The sequence below is a fragment of the Peromyscus eremicus genome, chromosome 14 (genome assembly GCF_949786415.1).
Source record: "Peromyscus eremicus chromosome 14, PerEre_H2_v1, whole genome shotgun sequence".
Lineage (NCBI taxonomy): Eukaryota > Metazoa > Chordata > Mammalia > Rodentia > Cricetidae > Peromyscus > Peromyscus eremicus.
In genome coordinates, this window is record NC_081430.1 from 40,319,710 (window position 1) to 40,331,735 (window position 12,026).

The following is a 12,026-nucleotide window of genomic DNA, read 5'->3' on the forward strand; positions in this document are numbered from 1 at the left end:
TTAAAAAGCCACCTGCAGGGGCTGGAGAGATGGCTCAGAGGTTAAGAGCACTGCCAGCTCTTCCAGAGGTCCTGTGTTCAATTCCCAGCAACCACCTGGTGGCTCACAACCATCTATAATGAGATCTGGTGCCCTCTTCTGGTGTGCAGGAATATGTGTAGACAGAACACTGTATACATAACAAAGAAATAAATCTTTTTTAAAAAGCCTCCAGCAATGAAAGCATATGTAAGGTTACCATGTTGTAGTTCAAGCCTCCAAGCTGTAGAGGATTTCTGTCCGTGGCTGGGATCCTATGGGCTTAGCCAGAATCTGGATGCATGCTTTTATTAACGTGTTCTTATTAATCTTTGAAGTGTGTGGAGTGATTTCTGACTAGGAAGGTTTAATTCTGCCATTACACTTTGAACTCCATACTGCGCTGTGCTGTGGTGCAGGCACACATAATAAATTAAGTAAATGTTTTCAGTGATGTAGCAGAGGCAGGCATAACCAGATCATGCAAACTCAGTAGCACCACGAACACTAAAATAAGTAACTTGCATATCTTCCTAGGGGTTAAGGGGACTCAAAGGTGGGCTTTAAGCAAGAAGTGACTCCTATCTGTTGCCTTCCAGACTCCTAGAATCCTTGATGTGTAATGAGAGCAGTATCCGGAACCTTCGTCAAAGGAAATCGGTGAATGTCTTGAGAGGTCCCATCTACCAGGAATACGAGGAAGATCTGGGTGACAACAGTGTTGGGTACAAACAGAACTCCAAGCTCCAGGAGAGCCCCAGCAACTCTCATTATTATGTATTCTTTGAAGAACAAGAGGATGAGATCATTGGTTTTGGCCAAGTGCTCAAAAATCCTCAGGAGGAGACTCTGCAAGCCTTCGACAGCCACTATGACTACACCGTGTGTGGGGACAATGAAGACATGGTGTGTACCCCCAAATCAGATGAGTTTAACCCCTGTGAAGACATCATGGGCTACAAGTTCCTGAGAATCGTGGTGTGGTTTGTCAGTCTGCTGGCTCTCCTGGGCAATATCTTTGTCCTATTTATTCTCCTTACCAGCCACTACAAACTGACGGTGCCACGTTTCCTCATGTGCAACTTGGCCTTTGCGGATTTCTGCATGGGGGTGTACCTGCTTCTCATTGCCTCGGTAGACCTGTACACACACTCTGAGTACTACAACCATGCCATTGACTGGCAGACAGGCCCTGGGTGCAACACAGCTGGGTTCTTCACTGTGTTTGCCAGTGAGCTCTCCGTGTACACGCTAACAGTCATCACCCTGGAGCGATGGTACGCCATCACCTTCGCCATGCGCCTGGATAGGAAGCTCCGCCTCCGGCACGCATACACCATCATGGCTGGGGGCTGGGTTTCCTGCTTCCTCCTTGCCCTGCTCCCTATGGTGGGAATAAGCAGCTATGCCAAGGTCAGTATCTGCCTGCCAATGGACACCGACACGCCCCTTGCTCTGGCGTACATTGTCCTTGTTCTGCTGCTCAACGTCGTTGCCTTTGTGATCGTCTGCTCCTGCTATGTAAAGATCTACATCACAGTCCGGAGTCCCCAGTACAACCCTCGAGACAAAGACACCAAGATTGCCAAGAGGATGGCTGTGTTGATCTTCACCGACTTCATGTGCATGGCCCCTATCTCCTTCTACGCCCTGTCGGCACTTATGAACAAGCCTCTCATCACCGTTACTAACTCCAAAATCTTACTGGTCCTCTTCTACCCCCTCAACTCCTGCGCCAATCCATTCCTCTATGCTATTTTCACCAAGGCATTCCAGAGGGATGTGTTCATCCTGCTCAGCAAGTTTGGCATCTGTAAACGCCAGGCCCAGGCATATCAAGGTCAGAGAGTCTATCCGAATAACAGCACTGGTATTCAGATTCCAAAGATTCCCCAGGACAGGAGGCAGAGTCTCCCCAACATGCAAGATGCCTATGAACTCCTTGGAAACTCCCACCTGACTCCAAAAATACAGGGACAAGGCTCGGAAGAGTATAAGCAAACAGCCTTGTAAAGTGATGTTACTCTTTTCACAGTGGGATTTTAAAAGGCTGGTTTCTTGAACACACATTTTAATCTACAACACACGGATGCCTAGCTTCATGCAGGTGATGTTTCATAGGAACACAGTTCATCTCTAGAGAGTATTATCTCCAAGAAGGGAGATAAGCTATCAGCATATCTGAGTCCCAGGTGATATAAAAATAGTCTATACTCTCTGGGGGACTTGCCTGATGCTCATCTGTGATACTGTGCAACATGTTCCACTGACACCAGCTGGAACATTCCCACATCTATCTTCTCTGGTTTATGTAGTGTTGCTTTATAAAAAAAAGAGTCAACAGATGGCCAGTGTTCAATTACTTAAGCAGCTCTCTATTGGATCCCCTGATATAACCAAAGAAAGTTTTTGTTCCTTAAAATTAACATGTGACACTTGGGAGGTGAAGGCAGGGGGATCCAAAGTTCATGCTTAGCTACATAGTGAGTTTCAAGCCTGCCTGGGCTACATGAGACCCCATATCAAGAGATCAAAAGAACCCTGGAAAACCAAACACAACTAGATGGCATGCAATTGCTTTCATTAAACATGAAACGGGAGAAGTTTGGCTTTGAGGGGATTTTGTTCTTTTCTTAGACTCTGAAACAAGTATCTCTTCATCAGAATCTACCTGCTGTGACCCAACCGTTATGCACTGATTGGAGAAACTGCTGAGATTTCATCTTTTGTGGCTGAGCAATCTAAGGAGTATCTTCTTGTAGAAGATGTGAGCTCCGGAAGGCATTTCTAGGCAACACATGGGAATGAGGACCGAGTACACTTTGTCACCTGTTGAACAATATAACTATAGGTCACTTAATAGTTGGGCTTTGAGTAAGTCCCTGGAAGTCCAAATTCTCTAGAAATGGAGCCACTTATGCCCTCTTCCATTTTAAGAACTCTAGGTATATCTTGTCCTCAAAGATACATTTTCATGACAAAGAGAAAAAGCACCATGTAAGAAGAATCTGATTTTTCTGTCTTGTGGAGCTGCTGTCTACTTCTTTTTGGAACCATGATACGACCCAAAAGATTTTTCTTTATTTCAATTTGATCATCATGTCTGAACCAAAAAATTCTACTGAGTGACTATATGGAGACAGATCCTAGTTATTCACCTAATTCCTTTATCTATACTGCTGTTAAGTCCAAAACAGACTGGAATTTGTGTAATAGACTAATAATACAGCCTGGTGATGTGGTTCGTGCCTTTAATCCCAGCACTGGGAAGTTAAGGCAGGTTGATCTCTGAGTTCGAGGCCATCCTGGTCTACAAAGCAAGTTCTAAGACAGCCAGGGCTACACAGAGAAACCCTGTCTCAAGACAACAAACAACAACAAAAAGATAGACTAATAGAGTTATTATTCGACTGTGTAGACTCGCTTCAAAACATTTACCTCATCGTCACAGATTGGTTCTTAGCCCTCTGCAGCCCACACCACACTAACACTGTTAAGAGAGAACCCTTTCCATCTGACACGGCCGGTTTCCTTCTAACCCTGGCAGTCACTGACGTAACACGTTTCTGTAACCTTGCTTCAGACAGCCGTGGTGAACTGTGTCTACAGGAGTACCTTCCGGGTTTCCTGTCAGGAGAGCTCCTTACTACATTGTTCTGGTGTCCCCTGCCACCCCCCACCCCCGCAAGCAGATCTGATATTTGCTTCTCAGTGCTCATGAACCAAAACAGGAAATAAAAGAGTTTCTGTCACTTTACGTCTGTGAAGGAGGGTTTATGGGTCATCTGATGCGGTCCTGGCGTGACGACTGGCCCGGTGCTTTGTCACAGTCACATAAGCATTGGCTTTCCCAACAGTTCACTTGTACTACTGAAATTAAACAAAGGTGTTACCTTGTGGCGTATGCTTCTCTCTTGTGACATTTTGAAATATCACATCTGGACAGATGATGTGTCTCATCATCTTGAGTAGCTGATCGCGTGCTTTGAAAACGAAGTCCTAGAAGAGTGACTTCAACAAAATTGTTATTAAAAATCCACGTTGACAAAACGAAATAAATTTTCTTCCTGGACTAAGGTATATGGTATTTTTTTTTAATTTGTCAATTTCTTTTGAGGTTAACACTAGACTTGCATGTTAAAATCAAAGAGGAGAAAACACTGTGCACAGTTGCTAAGAAAACCATATTGATTGAAATTGATGGATTAGTAACTCCTAGAATGTTGATTAGGATTCATTAGTAGGCATCTATGGATAAGAAGGAAAGATAGTAAATCAAAATATATCAAACAAATGATCAGTATTTTAATAGCATACTGGATTTGATAGATACTGAATTTAAATAGCATGCTAGGGTCTGAAGAAGTGGCTCAGCAGTTAAAGAGCTTTTGTTGCACTTGAAAAGCACTAGAACTTGGTCCTCAGCACGCACATCATGCAGCTTTTCATGTCCTATCACTCCAACCCCAAGGGACCGGACACCCTATTCTGGCCTCTCGGCATGCCTGTACACATATGGGCATGCAAACAGAGAAATATACATACTCAAATAAAGTATTATTGTAATGAACTAATTCGTCTGTAAGTCCTCTTAAGCAGTCACTTTAACTGGCATCCTTTAATTATCTGAAGATTGACTGACATTAGTGAGGATACATTCCAGGAAATGACCCAGTCAGGAAGTACTTATCGCACAAGCATGAGGACCTGAGTCTGAGCTCCAGCAACAGTGTGAAAAACCAAGTGTGAGAAGTGGGCCTGGTCCTGGGACTTGCTGGCCAGCCAGCTTCACCAAATGGGTGATGTTCCATTCATGAGAAACTGTCTCTCAAAAAATATACGGAAAACAATAGAGGAAGGCACCAATATTTACCCCTGACCTACACACGTACACACATATACACACGAATACACAAACACTTACACATAACACACACCAAAATTAAATAAACAAACTACCCATAGGCTAGATTTTATAAAATTTGTGTCCTAAGCTGGGTGGTGGTGGTGCACGCCTTTAATCCGAGCAACACAAAGTAAGCATGATTTGAGCATCATAATCAGAGTGTCTCCATCCCCAAGTCAGAGAGAGGCATCTAGGGGGAAATAATTTCACACTGTTTGATGATATTAACCTGCTGTGGGATGTCTTTCTGTATGCTGTGAGTATGTGTTGCTCTCATTGGTTGATAAGTAAAGCTGTTTGGCCAATGGTGAGGCAGAATAAGGTTAGGCGGTACATTCAAACTGAAGAAAGAGCCAAAGAAGGTGGAGTGGGAGTGAGGAGATGCCAGCCTGCCACCCAAGGAGCAATAAAATGACAGCAGACGGGTAATGCCATGGCCACATGGCAACATATAGATTAATAGAAATGGGCTGAGTTAAGATGAAAGAGCTAGCTAGTAAGAAGCCTGAGCCATAGGCCATGCAGTTTGTAATTAATATAAGCCTCTCTGTGTTTACTTGGAACTGAGTGGGTGCGGGACCAGACAAGACACAGGAAAATTTCATCTACATTAACCACTTTCATCCTTCTTTCAAATATATAAATGGACCAAAAGAATTGTCACACACTTGAAAAACATTAGCTTCACATTAATAAATGGACAAAAAGAACATTTTTCTCAGGAAAAAAAAAGATAATCCAAGTCCAGAATATTAGCACTAAAATTTCAATTAATAGCAACAGAGTAATCTGAAAAACTATTGAACTTCACCACAACAGCTATCTTTAAAAATAAAAAAAAGTAGCTAAAAATTAGGAATTCTGGAAATTTTAAAATCAGATTGCCAAATCAAAAGCTTTAACAGAAGTTAAAGCTGGGAAATCTCTAAGAATGTTAAGTAAATGAACAACGACGACGTGAGCTATGAAGTAAAAGGTGAAAGGTCCAGGGGCTGGAGAGGTGCAGAAGGATCTGGAACCCTAGTACTCCAAGGAGGGAGGCAGGTTCAGGCAGATCCTTGGAGTTCACTGGCCAGCCAATTAAGCAGAACCAATGAGCTCTGGGTTCCATCAGAGATCTGTCTCCAAACAATAAGGAGGAGAGTAACAAAGGATAGTATCTGACATTGCTCTCTGTCCTACACATGTGTATATGTGAACACACACACACAAAGTTGAAAGGTGTTAGTCAGTTTCCAATATCCTCCAGACTGGTGTAGAGCAGTGGTTCTCAACCTTCCTAATGCAATAACCCTCTAAGTTCCTCATGTTGTGGTGACCCCCCCAACCAAAAAAGTTTTTTTGTTGCTACTTCAAAACTGTGATTTTGCTACTGTTGTAAATCATAGCATAAATATCTGTGTTTTCTGATGTTCTTGGGTAACCCCTGTGAAAGGGTCATTCAATAGGTTGTGAACCCCTATTCTAGAGATAGCATAGAAGATACAGTATGAAGAGAAATAGAAAGAAAAGAATTTGTTCAACTTGTAAAGACAGATACTCTGCACTTAGCAACTATTAAGATGGATGAGTCAGACTCACATGTGGAATAGCCCTTTATGATGTCAGCACTTCCAAAGTAAAGGAAACATCTAAGGAGAGAACTGAGAGAGAAGTCAGGTCTGGGAAAGAATTAGCAATCAGATTGGCATCTGAAACAACTTGACAATACCTTCAATGCCTTCACAAAAGATACATTTTAAATCTAGGATCCAAAACCATCTAAATTACTGCTCAAATGTGAAAGTAGCATGTTGGCATTTATACCATTATTATGCAAGCACTGAGAAAAACCTTCTGTTGATGGAAATGTAAATTTGTACAGTTATCATGGAGGGCAATATGGAAGTTCCTAAAAAGACAGACAGACAGACAGAAAGAAAGAAGGGAGGGAGGGAAGGAGGGAGGGAGGGGGGAGAGAGAGAGAAAGAAAGAAGAAAGAAAGAAAGAAAGAAAGAAAGAAAGAAAGAAAGAAAGAAAGAAAGAAAGAAAGAAAGAAAGAAAGGAAGGAAGGAAGAAAGAAAGGGAAAGAAAGCCAGCCAGCCTGGAGCCAGGTGTGATGGAACACACCTATACTCTCAGTATGGAGAGACCTAGGCAGAAGGAACAATTTCAAGTTTGAGGTCAGCCTCTGCTGTATATCTAGATTCTAACTTTAACAAAAAAAAAAAAAAAGAAGAAAAGAAAAGGAAAGCTAGAACTACTGTTTTACTCACTCTTATATTGCTATGAACAGACACAAGACCGAGGCAATTCTCATCAAGAAGAGCATTTAATTGGGGGTGTAAATGAAAATTCCTGAATAGAAACTGTGTCTGGATGTGAACAAAATCCTCCTGGAAGGAGTCTGTGTCTGCAGAGACTGATGGACAGATTGGACTTTCAGTACTGTGGAGAGATGGGAATTTTGTAGGTTCAGAGGCTAATTACTTGTCTTGGGCTTAGTTTTAGCCTTCCGGGATAGCCATTCCTTGTCCCACTCTGTATCTGAACTAACACCCTGTGATAATAAATAAAAAAACTCTTAGAAGCTATTGATTTAGCAGATCACTAGCTTCTACCAATCCAAGAGCTAAGAATGACATCAGATGGCATCTTATGCCTATAGAACAGCTCCCCCATCTCATTGTACCCGCCTCTTTGGTGTACCCACCAATGGATTTTAAATTTACCTTGATTTATGACTTTCTTTGTTCTGTAAAACTATAAAATTTTAAAAAAAAAAACTTCGTGAAACTATTTTCATGTTGAAACATAGAATTTGGGGTAACCTAAACCTGTGTTCCCAAGCCAGGTCACTCATAATGACTCCAAAATAAACTATCTCTTATTCCCTGTAAGATGAGAGCTATGGTTTTTACATAGACAGGGGCTTGCTTACAGTTTCAGAGGATTGGTCCCTTATCATTATGGCAGGGAGCATGGCAGCAGGAAGGCAGGCATGGTGCTAGAGAAATAGCTAAGAGTTGCATCCTGATCTGCAGGCAGAGAAAAGAGACTGGGTCTGGCATGGGCTTTTCAAACCTCAAAGCCCACCCCCTAGTGACACATTTCCTCCAACAAGGCCACATCTTCCAATCCTTTCAAACAGTTCTACTCCCTGGTGACCAAGCATTCAAATAATGAAGTGTATGGGCTTATTCAAACCACCGCATCTACCATGGATTCAGCAAGCCGTCTGCCAGAAATAAACTCAGAATCCTTATGTCAGAAGAAGAACTAAGGGGCTGAGGTCGGAAGGATGGGAGAGCTGCTCCTGCAACACTTGGGAGAGCAGGCCCTGCACCTCATCTGAGCAGCACAATAGAGCCAACCCCATTGCCAGAAGTGTGGGTCAGCCAGTCCCGATACTGTGAACATGGAAGAGCTGTCCCCATTACTTACCTCTCCTGTGGCAGCATGGGCAGGGGAGAGATACCCTTCTCCCCATTTCCCATCAATGTCTAAGGCAGGTGGGAGAGCTGGTCCTGAGGTCATAAGAGCAGGACAGCAAGTCCCTCATATGCTGCAGCACTCAGGAGAGTGGCCCCTCCACCATGCCTGGGCAACCTACCCTGACGGTGTAGACGTGGGAGATCTGACCTTGAGGACATGAAAGCAGGAGAACTGGCCCCGCCCCTTGCTCATCGCTGCAGAGTGAACTCACCAAGGCAATGAAGGAGAGCTCACCCTGGTGGTGAGGACCGGGGAGAGCTGGCAGGCTGACCCACCCTGTAACTACCCAGGCCCAGAACCAGGGTTATGGGTTGGCCCATTGCAATATCCACCTCACCTGTGATCTGCAGGAGCACATGGAAGGGACCGGTCCTACAGACCGAAAGCTGCATGATCTCCACAACACAGGGCAACAGCAGGATATCCAAGAGGAGTTCCAGTGAGGGTGAAGTACGGATAGTGTAGTAGAAACCAGAGGTCTTGAACCAGACCAATGACACTTTGCAATGAACACTTGCAAGTAAAGATATATGGACAGAAGGGTTTACTGTGTGACTCACTGTGTCACACTACAGCTTCCATGATGAGATTTTCGCCCTCTTTCCTTTTTTTTACCTTTTCTTTTTTCTCTTAAATTTTATGGGGGGTGGGGGGCGGCAAGGGCAGAGGGTGGATATGAAGGGATGGGAAATGAATGGGATTGAGATGCATGATGTGAAAGATGCAAAGAATAAATAAAAAGAAAGTTAAAAAATATAACAACAACAACAAAAGAAATGAGGTGAACTTTTGAGAAAAGCAAAACTACTATTTGCATTTTTTGTAGCAAATTCAAGTTTAAATTTTACTACATTCTATCTCAGTTCCCTGACAGCAGGTGGAAAGGGCTTTAGAATGATAAAAGTTATAATGAGAACCTCAGAGTAGACATTGACAAATGGTCCATAGATCTGTGGAAACACGGGACTCCTGATTCCATTCTATTTGCTGAGATGCTTTTCTGCTTCCTCAGAGTTCCTTAAGCACTCTGACAGAAGAGGCACTAGGGGAAGTGTTAATAGCTTCAACAAATGTCAGAGAAAAGGGATACCCTGCCAATCAACATCACGATCCAGGAGAAAGAGGAGATGGCTGACATCATACCTGTTTACACCGTCTCAAAGCCAGCTGTAGTGAAAAGGAAAAACTGAGCATGTCTGTGACACTCGTAAGCCATCCCAAACATGCATGCTGCCACTTGACTTCATTTTAGTTAGCACAGGGGAGGCACTGGTGGGAGCAGTACTTGAAATCCAAGTGTTTCCTTCTGTTTCTTTAACTGTTTGTCCATCCAATCTAGAGAGCAATCATTCTCTTCCAGCCTACTCACCCTAAGGCCGTATTGTGTATTACACATGGAAAATGTGCATACTACACTAATCCTCCCAAAGGACACAAGTTTGAATCATCCCCTCCAACCCATTCCATTATGTCCTTGTCCATGTGTCTTTCTAAGTGGGTATATTGGGACTTCCTGCCCCAGTACTACCATTAAAGCTGGAAAAGGGGCCTACAATGGTTGATGCCATATCTATGATATATTGGGAAACTTCCCAAAAATCATTCTAGATGGCAATAGAAACAGAAAGTGTGTACGGTAATCATGTAATAGAAATGGTTTAGCAATGGAGATCTGCTGTGGGATGGTCTGTATGTGCTCTGATTGGTCAATAAATAAAACACTGATTGGCCAGTGGCCAGGCAGGAAGTATAGGTGGGACTAACAGAGAGGAGAATTGAGAGAACAGGAAGGAGGGGGGGAGACACTGCCAGCCTCTGCCATGACAAGCAGCATGTGAAGATGCCGGTAAGCCACGAGCCACGTGGCAAGGTATAGATTTATAGAAATGGGTTAATTTAAGATATAAGAACAGTTAGCAAGAAGCCTGCCACGGCCATATAGTTTGTAAGCAATATAAGTCTCTGTGTTTACTTGGTTGGGTCTGAGTGGCTGTGCGTGACAGAAATTTGTCCTGACTGTGGGTCAGGCAGGAAAACTCTAGCTACAGAGACCTTAATTATACATTGGTCAGTTTTAACTGTCAACTTGACACAGCCTAGAATCACCTAGAAAGAGAGTCTTAATGAGGAATCATCTAAAATAGGTTGGCCTGTTGGCATACCTGTAGGGAAATGTCTTGTTAATTGATATAGGAAGACCCAGCCCACGTTGGGTGGCACCACTACCTAGGTGGGTGGGATGGGATGTTGGTAGTAGTGGCAGCGGTGGTGATGGTGGTGGTATCCAGTGTAAGAGAGAGAAGCAATCTGTGGGTTCTCTCCGCTCTTAACATTGAATGTAATACTTTTAGTTCCTGCTTTGTCTTCCCTGTAATAATAAAATGTAATCTAGAAGTATAAGCCACATCAACCTTTTCCTCCCAAGTGGCTTTTGTCAGTGTATTTGACACAGCAACTGAAGTTGTAAAGAACAGGCACAATAGAGAAGCTGTGGCCGTTGTTCCCTATCACCTGTCCCAGGTAGAGAAAAGTGGAATAGGGCTTAGGAGCTTCAGACACATGTGGCTGACTCTTATAGCAGTTGCCTGGTATCACCCATTTCCAGAGAGTAATTCCTTAACTTTGTAGTAGGTTAACAACCAAACTAGTGGTGGGGAAAAATGCCCAGAAACACATAGCCCATTTATTTCCAGAAGCAGTTCTCAATTTTGTCCCTTACAAAATGAGGCAGGATAAAAAAGATGGGGGGGGGTATTATTTAAATGAAAAAGGAGAGGAAACCTCCCTCTAGAGTCTGGTTGATGCCTCTTGCCAGCTGAGAATCAAGAATTTCAACACACTTAGAAACATTGGTTAAAGGCTTGTCTCCCTTCACAGCTATGAACCTATAAGTTTCTAGAATTCTCACCAAAAACTCCATATATACTACAAGGAGATGTTCTACACCTCATGGGCACTGAGAATCCTGGCAAGTCTGTCTTTACCTAGTGAGATATCTTTTTCTGTGAGAAGCCCTGTTTGGTCCTTGAGGCCAGCGTCTCTCCCTCATATGCATCATTTCAGAATATATCACGTTTCTGACCATTTTGGATATCCACCTATTCTTTGGGACTTGGCTTTATAAGCAAAGGCATCATATACCTGCTTATAATATATATCTCATCAGTTAAAGGCTCCATATCTTCCAATGTCTCCTAAGTTATCTAAATACATGCCTAGTATCTGAGGAGGCCAGAAGACAATATCAGATCTTCAGGAACTGGTTACAGAGTGTCATGAGCCACCATGTGGGTGTTGGGAATTGAACCAGGGTCTGCAGGAAAACAGACAGTGCTCTTTACCACAGAGCCATCTCTCTAGTCCCTCCACCTTATTTTTTTAAATAGGATCTCTTGTTGGACCAATTAGGGTAGATTGACTGACCAGCCAGCCCCAGCGATCCACTTGTCAATGTTTTCCCAGTGCTGGGCACATCCATGCCCTGCTTTTTGTATGGGTTAAGGTATCTGGACTCGGATTCTCCTCCCTGCATGGCAGGTACTTTATCAACTTCTCCATCTTCCCAGCTCCAATTTAGTGTTTAAGGAGACTGTAGGAGACACACACCCAAGAGTACCTAACCCATGAC

General features: G+C 43.3%; 1 protein-coding gene across 1 annotated transcript in view; it reads left to right on the top strand.

Annotated features, from left to right (window-relative positions):
• Tshr (thyroid stimulating hormone receptor) overlaps positions 1–3,383 on the top strand; it is a 121,304-nt gene extending 117,921 nt beyond the window's left edge. Inside the window, exon 10 of the mRNA XM_059279757.1 lies at positions 618–3,383. Coding sequence (XP_059135740.1) covers positions 618–2,031 — 1,414 coding nt within the window. The 3' untranslated portion in view covers positions 2,032–3,383. The remainder of the gene's footprint in view (positions 1–617) is intronic.
• The last annotated feature ends 8,643 nt before the right edge of the window (positions 3,384–12,026 follow it).